Below are 16357 nucleotides of genomic sequence, written 5' to 3'. Positions count from 1 at the left end.
TCAGCACATCTTAAACTCTGTACGCTTAGACTGTGTCAGTGTTAAAACTGCAGGAGATTCAGCACTGCCATCCTTTAACATGTCCGCATGTAAGAGTGTGAGAGAACAGGTGGGGTTATTTGTTCAGAGTATATTGGTATGGTGGTAATGTGACAGTTTGATTAAAATAAATGCTTTTGCTTTAAATCAAATCACCTATTGGGTGCCCTCATTTTTTTATGACCTTGGTTGTCACTGCACCACAAAGGTCACTCATGGTCTTTTATAACACGATGCCCGGTCGACTATTTTCTTAAGGTTTTTGCAGTCAGTTAAAAAAAGTCGTGAAAATGTGATTAAATAAGAAAGTATTGTGGAATAAAATGAGACATGTCATAAATCGAAATCATTTACCCACAGAGAAAGAATATCATTGGACGCAAACATGCATGTTGCATCATTATTGTTGATGTGTAGAATTTCCCAACCACCCTCATCTACTCAGTCAATGGTATAGTTTAATTAATAACAAGCTATTTCATTACTCTTAGCAACTCCATTACCTGTACTGTTTCTAGAGAAACTACTGCCCAATACTGCACATCGGCATCTTGTGAACAGGAAAAAAAAAGGTTCAACAAAGTCACCAGCGTTTCCACAAATGACCAATAATCTCTCATCAAATGTATATTTATATTGTATAGTATAAATGCTGGATAACTTGGACAAGCTTGAACATGGCTGTTTTTTAAGTGTAAATACAAACCCTATTTACTGAAGAAAAGAATAGGATATTTTGTTAAGTGCTATAAAAACAAGAATGTGTGATTTGTTAGTTCTCGTAAACCTGATACAACAGGGTTTCTTAGTAGACTACGAAAAGTACAAGTTGAGAACTCTATTAAGAACAGCCCATCCATCAGAGCAGGGGGTAGTGACAAGCCATCTTTATGCTCATGTGAAGAAAGGTAAGGGGGTTTATTCTCTAATGTGTTGGATTATATGGAAAAAGTACTGAGTGTGTCCTCTGTATTAACCCCACAAAGGGTCATTGTGATGAATCAGTAAAAGTCTTTGCAATGCTCAACTAGGTTCTGTGTATTTATTATCAGACAGTTCATAGGTAGTAGCTTTAATGAATGACCATTAATTAAGGTGCTCATTAAATCTTATTCTATTAATGAAACCAAATACCAAATTATTTCCAAAATAATTTAGTGTTTTGATAACAGTTCTACAGAGTACCATCTATGCAAACTCACATATGGAGTAAGGGTGATATAAAGTAATGTTCTGTTTGGTGATTGCGAAGACCATAGTGTATCATTTACATTATTTTTATACTTATCATATCATTAAAAACTCATCATTGTCCTAGACAAGCCCACCAAATAAATGTTTTATTGTACTGATCAAACAATCAGTCATAATAACTTTCTATTCATTAATTGTCAGTCACATTTAATACAAACACACCATAACTGTCACATTATTTAATTTGCCATGTTAATTTTGTATTGTTCATTTAGAAAAGCAGTTTCCTCAGTCTATGTCATTAACAGTGGTGGTATTTACTGTAAATCAGTTAAAAGGCAGGAAACCTGAACCATACAGGTAAATTAAAGTACATTCATTCACCCCCCCCCCCCCCCTTCTTTAGCAGCATACCTCTTGCCCTCTTTTACCCCCAGCTTTCTCAGTTAGTCCAGTGGAGGTTTTCAAAGCAGATAGAAGGAGCCACACAGTAGCAACCAACAGCACAGAACTCAAGCTGGAGCCCAAGTGAGTCTTCATTTTTTGTTAACAAGCTATTTATTATAACATTATTATGTTTAATGTTAATTCTCTGTTTGTATTATATTATTTGTTTTCTAATAATTTTGAGTGTGTATGTTAGGCTAAAGCTGTGAAAACTTGATGTACTTTTTCAGTATTCATTAATATAGACATTTAAAGAACCATTTCCTGTATACATTAACCCAATTTACAAGATATGAACTTATACCCTTTAAATAAATTAGGTGTTTTTATTTAAAGCACATTATTGTAGCCTGACCATGTTAGACCCTCACATTCGTCTTATATTTTCTTTTTGAAGGGACTGTTATTTATTAGATCATTCATTTTTAATTAGAAACTTGTTTTTGCAGTGTGATGTTTCTCAAAGATTATGTGAGAGTCATGTCAAAGGTACTACAGTGTTTTGGAGTTTGAGTTAACAGTGTGCCTCTGTTAGTCCTGGCTCGGTGCTTCTGCTGCCAGTTTTTACACCCAGAATATTTCATGAACTATTTTGTAGACATTCCTAAGGCTGTGCAAATTTGTACAAATAATCTTTTTCACTTCTTTGCACATTGAATGTTATATATAATGTTATATATAGTGTAATAAAAAGCATTTGTGTTTTTTTTTTCAATTTTTTCCAATTTTTGCTGATTTGGATTTGCAAATAACTTTAGATGCTAAAACAACTAAAACTTGAAAAAAAAACTCAACTGATGAATGAGTTTGACTACTGCTCCAGCAAAGCACTGTACACATTATTACACTGATCAGCCATAACATTAAAACCACCTCCATGTTTCTACACTCACTGTCCATTTTTTCAGCTCCACTTACCATGTAGAAGCACTTTGTTGTTCTACAATTACTGACTGTAGTCCCTCTGTTTCTCTGCATGGTTTGTTAGCCCCCTTTTCATGCTGTTCTTCAATGGTCAGGACTCTCCCAGGACCACCACAGATCAGGTATTATTTAGGTGGTGGATCATTCTCAGCACTGCAGTGACACTGACATGGTGCTGGTGTGTTAGTGTGTGTTGTGCTGGTATGAGTGGATCAGACACAGCAGCGCTGATTGAGTTTTTAAACACCAAAATAAGTATGTACAGAAACAGATGAACTACAGTCAGTAATTGTAGAACTTCAAAGTGCTTCTATATGGCAAGTGGCAATCATGTTGTAATGCAAAAAATCATAATGTTTTATTGCGTGATCAGTCAAAAGTGAATCTTCTGAAAGACATTTTGTTAAAGGTCATCAGGCTGTTTTCCAACAAGAATATCTCACCAATCTACACTGGTGATGGTGGTTTGGTGGTGTGGAAATAAAATTCTGCCTCAGGAACTGGGTTACCATGCCATAGTTTAAGAAACCATAAATTCTGCTGTTTGTAGGAGTACATTAAATGGTTTGTGTTTGAAAGCTCACTGTAGCAGCTGAAATAAATCAATTCTAAAAAGAGTGGGCAAACATTTTCTCACATCTATTTTATATAACCGATTTCTTGTTTCTGGTGCTTTACTTTCTCACAACATTGCAATCATGGCGTATCACCACCAAGAGGCTAACTCGTAGTTGTGTTTGCTGGGTGAATACATTTGTAAATCTTTAATAGTGACCAAATACATGTGTCCTTGTTCATTTAAAATAAAAAATAAATGCTATTCTGTTTACATTTATAAGCACAAAGTCAAAAGAAAAGAGCTTTTATTCACCAAAACACAAACACGGAATGAGAGCCTCACTACATGCTCCGATTCATTTGCATAGGGTGCGCAAAGTGCGTAAGGTGCATCTGTACTTAACGTACGTATAGTTTACACTATAATTTCCATAAAATCGCCCCAATCTCTGTATCTGCAAAGCAAAGTATTCAAAAATTACAATCTTTCAGTGCCTACCAATGTACCGATGTCTGTTAGGATTTTAACAACATAACAGCGTGACGGTACCACAGCAGAGCAGGAGGGGAGGAGCAAGGTGAGCATGTAAGATGTTAGAGGAGTCGCGTCTGTACAGACATGGTCTTTACTTTCTGCCGAAACGGGAGAAACGCGCTGAATGTAGTGGAGAAAAAGTAAAACTAAAGTATCGATCCCATCACACTAGTATCGATCCGATACCAATACCAACGTTGGTATCGATAATATCAATATTTGGATCGATCCGCCCACCACTAAAATACAGGCCTTTCTGAAGGGCCCAACAGTGGCAACCCAGCAGCAGTGGGGCATTAACCAGCAACCTTCTGATTATTACTAGTCCAGTACCTTAACCACTAAGACAGCACTACCTATTGCTCATCCCACTTTTTTCTTGTTAATGTAGATATGTTCTTATATGTTCCTATTGACTTTTTTTTCTTTTTTAGGTGATACATCCAACTTGGGCTTCATTGTCTACAAACAATACCAGGAGTGAATTGTGCTTAAATCTGATATAGTAACTCTGGTTCAAGAAAAGTCACCTTACCAACATAAAACAACAGCTGCTGCTCTAAAGCCAGCTCATCATGCATCTCTCCCTGACCTTTCTCTTCTTACTAACAACTCCTTTCCCTTCTATTTACGCGACAAATGATGAGACAAAAAACTCCACCAAACCAACTAACCATGTCATCAGTCTCACCTCCTTAAAATCAACCTCACCCCCTATTAAACCAACAACTCAAACCCGTACTACACCCCCGAAAATCAGTAGCGTAACCCAAACCCTGACTTCCTTCACAAAGCCTGCATTGACTTCAAATGCTGAGAAAACCTCAGAAGACAAGTCTTCCTCAAACTCTCTCGTAACAGTCGTCATCACTAAAGGCTGCACAGTCAACACAACCAGTGTGAAAGAAACAGATGTGGTAAATCTGGAGCCAGGATCTCCTCTGGTGATGACACACCACATCAACCTAGTGCCAGGACCTTGCACTGGAGGCTGTGAGGTTGAGATAGCAACACTGATGGGTCGAGTAGAGCTCCTTGAAAAGGAGATGTCAGCTTTGAAAAAGAAATGTAAGTCCAAACATCATTGGGAATATCAGCTCCTATGTCTATTTTCTAAAAGTTGCTTAAAAAGGCTTGTACACTTGATTTGTATTTTAATGTATTCTGTAAGTTGGGTTGGATTTGGTTTGAAAAATGCGCCATTATTTTTTACTTCTGCTAGTTGTCATGTAACAATATTAGATTTGATATGTAGGATCATTGTTAACACACTGAAAACAAGTGCTAACACTGGAGGGTTTAAGGCCTTGTGACAGACTGGCAACTTGTCAAGGATGTACTGCCGCCTTGTATCCAATGATTCCTGCACAGACACTGTTATTCTTACAAGAAAATTATGTATGACTATTTCCACCCAGTGATAGTTTGCATTGTGGTTAACCCATTTTAAAAGGAGTATGCATGACAAATCCAGAATGTCTTTTCCTGTATACAGGTAGCCTCTGCTCAGAAGGACAGTGCCCGAATAACTGTAGCAGCCAGGGAAAGTGTGAAGGAGGAAAGTGCAAATGCCATCATGGATTCAGTGGCCCAGACTGCAGTGCTGCTTCATGCTCTTCGAGCTGCAGCAGAAATGCTAAGTGTGAGAATGGAAAATGTGTGTGTAAGGCTGGTTTTACAGGCATAGACTGCACCAAAGGTAGGTCACATGATGCATTAACAGTTCTGTGGTACTGAAAAAGTAACTATAAACAACTAAAACAAGAAATGCCTTTCTCCTGTTTAAAGGTATTAACAAGGAGAGTAAGGTGACTACCATCACAGTGTCTTCTGAGAGTGGTACTGCTACGAATAACATATTATCTGAGAATCAGACAGACAAGACAGAAAAGAAGACAAATGAGAAAGAGCAGCAGGATGATAAACATGTCCACACAGCAAAAACAAGTACAAACAAGCCAGATATGGAGGCAAGAATTGGCAAGAATCAAAACAATGATACAACTTTTAAAAAGCAAATGCAAAATACTACACAAAAACCCACAAATACTAGCAAACACAAGACAGAAAACAAAGACTTATCTTTGAACCACAATGTGACTGAAAGGACTGAGAAAAAATTAAATGGAACTAAAACTGGTTCTAATCAAACAGCACGTTTAAATGTTAAAACAAGTGTAGGGTCAGGAAATCAACATGAGACTTCTGTTAATAATGTTACAGCTTCTACTGAAAAAGATCAAGTAGAGAAAAAGCCAGAAAAGCATCTAAATGTATTTAATACTACTAAAACAGGCAAGAAAACAAACAAGGCTGACATCACTCTTCTTAACGACAGATCAACTGTAAAGGAAATCGTGGAACAACAATTAAATGTAATTTCTTCCAGTGAAAAAGACAAAAAAACGAATGAAAACAGTACCACACTTACTGAAGAAGGATCAACTGGAAAGAAAATTCCAGCAAAGCATCTAAATGTAAATACTGTAACCATAAAAGACAAGAAGTTGCACCAGGACAACATCACACTTCTTAAAAATGGATCATCATTAACAAAAAAGTTAGACAGCAGTCTCAATGTAACGACTGTCAGTGACAGTGACAAAAAGTTATTAAAGGATGATAAGACAACAGCTCTCAAAGAAGTAACACCAGAACAGAAAAAAGTGGAAACACGTGAAAATGTTACAACTTCTAATGACAAATACAAAAACCAGGTTAATACCACATTACTTCTTGAAGCAACATTTGGGCAGAAAAAAGAAGACAAACATTCAAATATAACTACTTTGATTGGCAAGGACAAGAAGCCAACCCAAAGCAAAACCACCGGTCTTAAAGAAAAAACAACTGAAATTAAAAATGTACATGGTAATGAGACAACAACTAAAGAAGAAACATCTGGACAGAAAAAGGTGGACAAGCACCTAAATGTAACTACTTTCACTGAAAAAGACAAGAAGCAAAAACAGGTTATTGTCACACATCTTAAAGATGTTACATCTGCTCAGAAAAAAATTGAAAAAGATTTGAATGTACCGACGTCCACTGACAAGAACAAAACGCCTGCCCAGGTTGGCAACAATCTTGTTAAAGAAGCAACATATGAACAGAAAAAAGGCAAGAAGACACTAATTATTGTGGAAAATCATTTAAATGTCACTGTTTCCACTGAAAATGACAATAAAAAATCAATCCTAATGGAAACTACTTCCACTGAAAAAGGCAACAAGACACCAGCACAAGTGGAAAAACACCTAAATATAACTATTTCCAGTAAAACAGACTCTAAGACACCAATCCAGGTGGGAAAACACCTAAATGTAACTACGTCTACTGAAAAAGACTCTAAGACACCAATCCAGGTGGGAAAACACCTAAATGTAACTACTTCCACTGAAAAAGGCAAGAAGACACAAACACAGGTGGGAAAACACCTAAATGTAACTACTTTTACTGTGAAAGGCAATAAGACAACAACCCAAGTGGAAAAACACTTAAATGTAACTACTTCTACTGAAAAAGGCAAAAAGTCACAGACACAGGTGGGAAAACACCAAAATGTAACTATTTCTACTGAAAAAGACACTAAGACACCAATCCAGGTGGGACAACACCAAAATGTAACTACTTCCACTAAAAAAGACACTAAGACACCAACACAGGTGGGAAAACACCAAAATGTAACTAATTCTACTGTAAAAGACACTAAGACACCAATCCAGGTGGGACAACACCAAAATGTAACTACTTCCACTGAAAAAGGCAAGAAGACACAAACACAGGTGGGAAAACACATAAATGTAACTACCTTTACTGTGAAAGGCAATAAGACAATAGCCCAAGTAGAAAAACACCAAAATGTAACTACTTCTCTTGAAAAAAACACTAGGACACCAATCCAGGTGGGAAAACACCTAAATGTAACTACTTCTACTGTAAAAGGCAAAAAGTCACAGACACAGGTGGAAAAACACCTAAATGTAACTACTTCCACTGAGAAAAGCAAGAAGACACCAACACAGGTGGGAAAACACCTAAATGTAACTACTTCCACTGTAAAAGGCAAAAAGTCACAGACACAGGTGGAAAAACACCTAAATGTAACTACTTCCACTGAGAAAAGCAAGAAGACACCAACACAGGTGGGAAAACACAAAAATGCAAATACTTCCACTGAAAAAGCCAATAAGGCACCAATCCAGGTGGGAAAACACCTAAATGTAACTACGTCTACTGAAAAAGACTCTAAGACACCAATCCAGGTCAGAAAACACCTAAATGTAACTACTTTAACTGAAAAAGACAAAAAGTCACTGACCCAGGTGGGAAAACACCTAAATGTAACTACTTCTACTGTAAAAGACACTCGGACACCAATCCAGGTGGGAAAACACCTAAATGTAACTACTTCTACTGAAAAAGGGAAAAAGTCACTGACACAGGTGGAAAAACACAAAAATGTAACTACTTCTACTGAAAAAGACTCTAAGACACCAATGCAGGTGGGAAAACACCTAAATAGAACTACTTCTACTCAAAAAGACACTAAAACACCTATCCAGGCGGGAAAACACCTAAATATAACTATTTCTACTGAAAAAGGCAAGAAGACACCAACACAGGTGGAAACACACCTAAATGTAACTACTTCCCCTGTGAAGGGCAATAAGACAACAACCCAAGTGGAAAAACACCTAAATGTATCCATTTCCACTACAAAAGACAATAAAAAGCCAACCCAAAATGAAACTATTTCTGCTGACAAGAGCAAAAACATCTGGAAAGAAAGAACATCCAGAAAAATAAATGTAACAATACATGGTGAGAAAGAAAACAAGTTACAACAGGATTTTAAGACAACTACTCTCACACTGGTAACATCTGGACAGAGAAATGCGACTACTTTTACAAAACTGAAGAAAACTGTGAAAGAACATCTAAATGTAACTTCTTCCAATGAGAAAGACCAGAAGCTTCACCAGGGTGATGCAACACTTTCTAAAAAAGCATCTTCTGAAAAGAGAAAGGTAGACAGCAATATGGGTGCAAAAATGTCCACCGAAAAAGACAAGAAGTTACCGCAGGGTGACAAAATAAAAGATCTCAGAAAGGTTACATCTGAAAAAGAAAATACATCTGTAAATGTGACCACTTCTAATGAGAGCGACACCATAATAGATGCACATGGAAAGAAAAATGCAAACAGCCATCAAAAAAATGTCATTACAACTTCTGATGAAAAACACAAGAAGCTAGATCAGAGTAATAAAAGAACTGGTCTGGAGGAAAGAACACTTGTGGAAAAACAAGAAGAGAGTCATGTAAATGTAAGTACACAGACTAATACTCATGTCAATCGGACCACAAGATTAACAGACATCGCAGCGATTGAAGTTCACAACATAACCGCCACTGGGTTTGTTATCACATGGGAAGCTCCACAAGGAATAATCAGGAATTTTACAGTCGTAAGGAGGGAAGTTCTGTCAGGACACAGGGTTGAAGATGGTGCAGAAAAAGAAACTGCGACAGGAAATGAGTTACACAGTTCAAACCGAACTTCAGGTAAAGCCCACACTGAAAAGGCTGAAAGGAGGAGCACAGAGAAGTTCTCCCAGGTTCTTGCAGGCAGTGCTCGTGCCTATCATTTCAAGAACCTTCGACCTCAGACAAAGTACTCGGTGTCCCTGTACAGCTATGGGCCTCGCATGAGATCCAAAGTTCACCATCTTCTTGTCTCCACAGGTGAATCATCATTCTTTCATTTATACAATATTTTCCTAATGCACTACTTTAAGCAATCAATACATTTGCATGACATGTTGTGATCTTCCACTATTAATGAATCATATTTTTAAACTTTGTATTAAATATGTGGACGTACAGTATGTGGACACCTAAGCATGGACTTGTTGAACATCCAATTTCAAAACTATATGCAATAATATAAATAAATATATGCCATAAGGTCCTAGCCTTTGCAGTTATAACAGTCTTTACTCTTTTGGGAAGGCTTTTTACAAAATTTCATCCCTAGGGTTTGATCCCTAGGTGGGGCGGTCAGAGTCTTTTCTGTGTGGAGTATTCATGTTCTCCCCGTGTCTGCGTGGGTTTACTCCCACAGTCCAAAGACATGCAAGTGAGGTGAATTGGAGATACAAAATTGTCGGGGCGGCACGGTGGCTCAGTGGGTAGCACTGTCGCCTCACAGCAAGAAGGTCCTGGTTCGATCCCCAGGTGGGGCGGTCTGGGTCCTTTCTGTGTGGAGTTTGCATGTTCTCCCCGTGTCTGCGTGGGTTTACTCCGGGAGCTCCGGTTTCCTCCCACAGTCCAAAAACATGCAAGTGAGGTAAATTGGAGATACAAATTGTCCATGACTGTGTTTGACATTAAACTTGTGAACTGATGAACCTTGTGTGAAGATAAACTACCATTTCCTGTCATGAATGTAACCAAAAGTGTAAAACATGACGTTAAAATCCTAATAAACAAACAATAAACAAAATTGTCCATGACTGTGTTTGACTTTGAAGACTTAAACTGATGAATCTTGTGTAATGAGTAACTACCGTTCCTGTCATGAATGTAACCAAAGTGTAAAACATGACATTAAAATCCTAATAAACAAACAAACAAACATGGTATTAAAGCATTTCTCTGGCACATTCACTATTCCTATGTTAACTAGATGAATTGATGGTTTCTTGCACTTCCCCAGGTCCTGAACCTCCCACAGAGCTGCTGTTCAATAATATTACAGAAACATCTCTGCTAGTGTCCTGGACCAAACCTAAAAGCACAGTAACAGGATTTAAAGTGATATACATCAACTCTGCAAATGGTTGGCTATGATATTATGTACCACTTCTTTAAAGTGTTTTGACCTGTAACATGCCCTGTGCCACAAATAACAATGCACGTTGCTTTGATTACTCTTTTTCAGGTGTGACAGGATCTATGGCAGTTGACTCCCAGTTGTCCCATGTTCTCATTTCCAAGCTCAGTGCTGGTTCCTCCTATGAAATTAGTGTCAGGTCAGTTTTGGGAGCCATTGAAAGTGAACCGACCACAGCATCTGTTGTTACAGGTATAGATTACAGCAGAAACGTACATGTTTAGCAAACACTGGGTGGGACCGAAGTACTTCTAATCTGGAGCATTTGTCTTTTCTAGTACCCGACTCTCCAACTAATCTTCAGGCAGTGAATGTCACAGACTCTAAAGCCTTGTTGTTATGGAGGCCTGCAAAAGCTAAAGTCGATAATTATTATCTCAGTTATGGATCTTCAAAATGTAAGTAAAGATTTTCTTTGGTGTTTTCTAGGGATGTAACGATGCTCCACAAGACAGTTAAAAATCGGTGCACATGTGCCACGATTCGAATCGGTAATTCATCTAAAATGAATCGATAATTACTTTAAACAGCAGAGGGCACTGGCGCTATTCACCTCGCCTGGTTGACATCACTACACAGATTTGTACGGGATTTTCCAGCCAAATTTATTTGAGGATACTTTCTTTATTTGTATTATTCATTTATTTATGTAATGTGGGATTTATTTCATTTCAGTTTTTTTACACAAAAAGGGAAATGTGCAGCATTGTTTTGCATAGTTTGTACCAACCTCAGAAAAAAGGACATTCATTATTTAGATAAATAAAATATTTTATTTTATTGTTTAAGAGAAATAATAAAAGGAAAATTGTATTGTGAACCCAGTATCGTGAATCGTATCGCATCGTGGGTAGATTGTATTGTTACATCCCTAGTGCTTTCATTAGAGGTGTAAAACAAGTGTTTAAAGTTTTTTTTTACTCAAGTAAAAGTATAAAAGTAAATGCATGTAAATTTACTACCCACAATTCCAAAATAGTTAAAACAATAAGTAAAATACAAATAAAAACAGAAATCAGAACCTGTCTTTTACCTCATTCAATTTACACTCATTCCTAACTTGATGCCTACAACACATTACAAAAAAGTTGGGACAAGAATGGGAAGTTTATAGAAGGATCAAAAATGTAGCTCTCCACAGTTGATACCATTAACCTATAAATGAAACATTAATAAAAGACACAGTCATGTACTCTTAAGTATAGGTCAGAGTTTGTTGCTCTGTAAAAAACTGTCAGTAAATAGTTTAAGAACAAAGTTTTTTCAAGCAAAATAGCAAGACAATTAGATGTTTCACCATCTACAGTCTAAAACATTATTAAATGCATTAGAGCAAGGCTGAAAATCAGTATCTAATCCTTGTGACCTTCTGTCACTCAGAGGGCACTGCAAAAAAGCAAGCCAAATATAACCATACTATAATATAATATAATATAGTAATATACTATTTTTCATTACAATTTGTTAAATCACTTGAGTCTTTATTTAACTATTTAAATGTATCTATTTAACAAAATAGATAAAAAAGATTTCCAATGTTTTACTTATCTAATTCATAGTATGTTGTAAATATAAACACATGTACTATTTGATGCCTGCAACACACTCATCAAATATAAAAAGTTGGTAGAATATTGAAGGTAGACGGTTTTGAAACATTCCACAATATTGGTAACAGGTGAGGAGATCATGATTGGGTATAAAAGGAGGATCTACCTTAGGCTCAGTCTGTAGAAACAGTGATGGGTTGTGGCTCACCATTTTGTGCCAAACTTTATAGGAGAATTGTCAAAAAAATCAAATCTGCCAGATTAATTGTTGTGATGTTCTTTTTCAAGTATAGATATATTTAAAAATATAGTAAGTGAATCTAAAAGGTTAAAAAAATATTAGTTAAGTATAGTTCATTACATTCCACCTTTGATTGAAGTGGTGACTTTAAAGTGATTTTGGTTTCTGGTAAACTTCTGTATATTTTTGTATTTTCAGCTTCTAATGTCACAGTGACGGTGATGTTGTCTGGTAATTCTGTTGAGCATCAGCTCAGAGGCCTGCACAGATCCACTCACTACACAGTGAAGATAATGAGTCAAATCAACGGCCTTCAGAGTAGCTCTGTCTCCACAACCTTTACAACAGCAAGTGGTAATAATTTACCTATCTTCACCAAGAGCGTCTTAATCCTTAAACATCACCTCATATCACTGAACATCAGATGCAAGATAGGTTTTACAATAAGGAAATGTTCAGTTTATTGTCTAATGAGAGTGACACGGCTAAGTGGGTAGCACTGTCGCCTCACAGCAAGAAGGTTCTGGGTTTGATCCCCAGGTGGTGCGGTCCGGGTCCTTTCTGTGTTGAGTTTGAATGTTCTCCCCATTGTTGTGTGATTTTCCTCCAGGTGCTCCAGTTTCCTCCCACAGTCCAAAGACATGCAAGTGAGGTGAACTGGAGATACTAAATTGTCCATGACTGTGTTCGATATAACCTTGTGAAGTGATGAACTGTAATGAGTGACTGCCGTTTCTGTCTTGAATGTAACCAAATTGTAAAACATGACGTTAAAATCCTAATAAACAAACAAATATTACTGTCTAATGAAATACCTACTACTGAACATTATTCTCTGGTCCAAGCTAAGCTACCTGGCAAGATACACTTGATCCTGAGTTTATAACATGCAATTCAGTGCTAAAGTAAAGTGTATGTGACATTTTCTGTTTTATTGTATTTGGGTAATTGCATGCATTAATTTTGCTTCCTAAAACCAGGTGTAAATAATTAGCAGGCATTTTCTGAGAACAGTCACCAATTCTCACCAGATTTTACTTAAACAATTAAATTTTTTTTTTTTCAGGAGTAAAGCTTCAGGTTGTAAAACCCAGCAACGTCATCTGGAACTCAGCCGTGATTTCCTGGAGGGCTCCCCATGTGGCTTTTAGAAGCTACAGGCTTACATACCAGAAAGAAGAAGATGTTAAGGTAATTATAATAGCTTAATATTGATAAGGAACTTTCAGGGAAGCAGTTCCACACCACTACAATCTCGACCAGTAAAGAGCAGTGATACAACATAAAAATAATGATGATGCTAAAATATCAATATTAAACAATAAACAAAAGCTAGGCACTTAACACACAATTGCTTGTGTCTGTGGGTGGGAAGGACAGTTGCAACAGCAACTTCCACCATCTGACCATTACATCAACAACACTGTTTGACAAATGTCTGCTATTGCGCTTTTTTTCTGGCTTGAACAGGAAGTCATCCTGAATCCAGCTGTGTCCCAATATGAGTTGACCGATCTGGTGGCATCTTCTAACTATGTTGTAAAAGTAGACGGAGAGAGCGAGGGCCAGTACATCAGTGTTGTCTCTTCAGCGTTTACCACTGGTAATCAGGACATCCTTTTTTGTGAAGTTTTACTTTGATCATGGTCTAAGTGTGTCATAGTTAATTCCTCTTTCTTTGTCTTCTTCAGCACAACCTCCTTACCCATACCCAGTCGAATGCTCCCAGGTCCAACAGAATGGGAAAAAGGAGTCAGGAGAGGCTGAGATTTACCCTGAGGGTAAGGATGGAGAGCCAGTGTGGGTGTACTGTGATATGGAGACAGCTGGAGGAGGATGGACGGTAAGTGAGACCTTGATTTTGACTTTGATTTTGCAGTTTGAGAGTGGCCTTGTTGTCCTTACTGCACTCACTATGGTCGACGTTAAAGGTGTAAATGTGTGAATGTCTGTATTTTTGCTAGGTGTTCCAGAGGAGACTTGATGGATCTCTTGACTTCTTTAGAGGCTGGAAAGATTACAGCAAAGGCTTTGGAAATCTGAGTGCTGAATTTTGGCTCGGTAAGAATATCAGTAGTTCTTGGATCATGATGTAACGTCTCCTTTCCTCTGCAGTTTTTACTGTCTTCATCCTTTTCTTTAGGAAATGAAATGCTTCACAAGCTTACCAGCCTGGTTCCAATGAACCTTTGGATTGACTTGCACTCAGGAAATGACACAGCCTTTGCTTTCTACTCAAACTTTACTGTGGGCTCAGAAATGGCTCACTATGTTATGGGACTGTCTGGATACTCCGGCACTGCTGGTAGGATATGAAAATAATAAGAAGTAGAACAACGTAAAGCTTATTGTAATTCTATTGCAGTTTATTTAATTGCTGTGTTTTCACTGCTTGTGTTTGCAGGTAATTCCATGAGCTACCACAATGGTCATCCATTCTCAACTAAGGACAAGGATCCTAGTCCCAAAAATAGCCACTGTGCTAAATCCTACATGGGAGGCTGGTGGTATAAGAACTGCTACAAAGCTAATCTAAATGGCCTCTATGCAACCAATTCCCAGGACCAGGTAAAAAACATCTTACTGTATCAATGTTAAATATCAAAACTTAGTAAATAAACAAAAAATCGTCAATACAGTTTAATAAAATTACTCCAGTATTAGACTCAGTCACCATATTTGCTTTTGATAATTCTCCAGACAGAGTGACAGATGTGCTTGTCTATCATAACATCCACTATTTTGGCTGTATCCTAAACCTGTAAATAAATAGTTCACCAAATTGGTACATTTTTATTATTATTACTGTTGGTATTATGACAATTTTAGAATTTTAGACACTAGCCAAGGTAGCCAACTGGCTGGCAAATCACTAGTGCACTGGAGTCAAGTAGGAGTCTTTATTTGTATTGTTTATATAATACTAGACAAATAGTCCAAAACATATTAGAATTGCCATGTTACTATGAAGATAATGCAAGATTATTAAAAAAGAATATTAAAATATTACATCTGTCCAAATAATTGTGATTCTATGGTTCACACAAATTTAATCACTGTAAAAAGTAATATTAGAATACATTTCTTGTTCTATAAACTAATAATATTTAGACAAATGCTTTTCTGTTGCACAAAACAGTAGGAAGCAGAATTAGTGCTTTGCTAAAGGCACAACATAATGTTGCTTTTTTGTCCACAACAGTAACAAAAATGACTGCACGATTATTGTGGAAATGGACATTAATAACTGTTAAAAACATGTTAAAACGTGGATAAACAGAAACCAATGACAGGTGTGTTTGATGTTAAAAAAGCACCTTGAGCTTATTATCTGTGTTTATCAGGGAGTGGTGTGGATAGACTGGAAGGGCAAGGACGTCTCCCTCCCGTTTACTGAAATGAAGCTGCGGCCTGCATCGCTGAACCACAGGACCCCACTGACCCAAGGCTAAAGTTGTGAAGTGAAGAGGGACCACTTACTACCTATTTCTTATCAGCTAACAACATCTGCATCGATAAACATTACTTATAAATACTGTGAGAGTTTTTATCTTGTAATTATCATCTGGATTATCATCTGAATATTATTTATATATTAAATATATTGAAAAATCTCAGTATTTGTACATGTTTTGGCTGTGTCAGGTATATTTTATGCTGTGTATTATGTGTTCCTTTTACTTCTAGTGAGGACTCAACATCCTAAGCAGTCCGAAATTTCATCACACAAATCACAGCGCTACTGAAATTGATGCACTGTTACATTTTTTCCAATGTATAAGTTTTCCATTAAAAATAAAGTGTTTTTCATTTATACCAAATAAAGTGCTAGTATCTGTCAAATTGGACATTTAAAATTTTATTCGTTTGGTTTCTTGCTTTATAGCCACAGTTACTGATGAACCAACTACTTCAAGAAAGTGATTTTAAAATAAAAATTGTAAAATAATCTAAATTTCTGCATTAGGTGC

At 37.0% G+C, this 16357-nt stretch overlaps 2 protein-coding genes across 3 annotated transcripts; both read left to right on the top strand.

Moving 5' to 3' along the window:
• Positions 1-4272: 4272 nt before the first annotated feature.
• LOC134310062 (tenascin-like) lies at positions 4273-5616 on the top strand (the record flags this gene model as incomplete). Its single annotated transcript, XM_062991578.1, has 3 exons — positions 4273-4765; positions 5193-5396; positions 5486-5616. Coding segments are annotated over exons 1-3 (828 nt in total), but the record flags the coding sequence as incomplete, so codon positions are not given.
• Positions 5617-5647: 31 nt separating this feature from the next.
• On the top strand, positions 5648-16248 carry tnxba (tenascin XBa). Of its 2 annotated transcripts, XR_010011339.1 has the most exons (13): positions 5648-9445; positions 10419-10541; positions 10644-10787; positions 10874-10993; positions 12585-12740; positions 13453-13577; positions 13857-13989; positions 14078-14229; positions 14351-14447; positions 14530-14691; positions 14791-14954; positions 15731-15923; positions 16074-16248. XR_010011339.1 is itself a non-coding variant. In XM_062992563.1 (12 exons), the coding sequence occupies exons 1-12, from the start codon at positions 5662-5664 to the stop codon at positions 15836-15838; spliced, it is 5268 nt and encodes a 1755-aa protein (XP_062848633.1). In that variant the 5' UTR covers positions 5648-5661; the 3' UTR covers positions 15839-16003. The 2 variants fall into 2 exon arrangements, 1 of the variants encoding a protein (XP_062848633.1); XM_062992563.1 differs by lacking the exon at positions 16074-16248 and having other exon boundaries at positions 15731-16003.
• The last annotated feature ends 109 nt before the right edge of the window (positions 16249-16357 follow it).

The sequence above is a fragment of the Trichomycterus rosablanca genome, chromosome 3 (assembly GCF_030014385.1).
Source record: "Trichomycterus rosablanca isolate fTriRos1 chromosome 3, fTriRos1.hap1, whole genome shotgun sequence".
In the NCBI taxonomy this organism is placed as follows: domain Eukaryota; kingdom Metazoa; phylum Chordata; class Actinopteri; order Siluriformes; family Trichomycteridae; genus Trichomycterus; species Trichomycterus rosablanca.
This window is presented reverse-complemented; position numbering and strand designations above follow the sequence as displayed.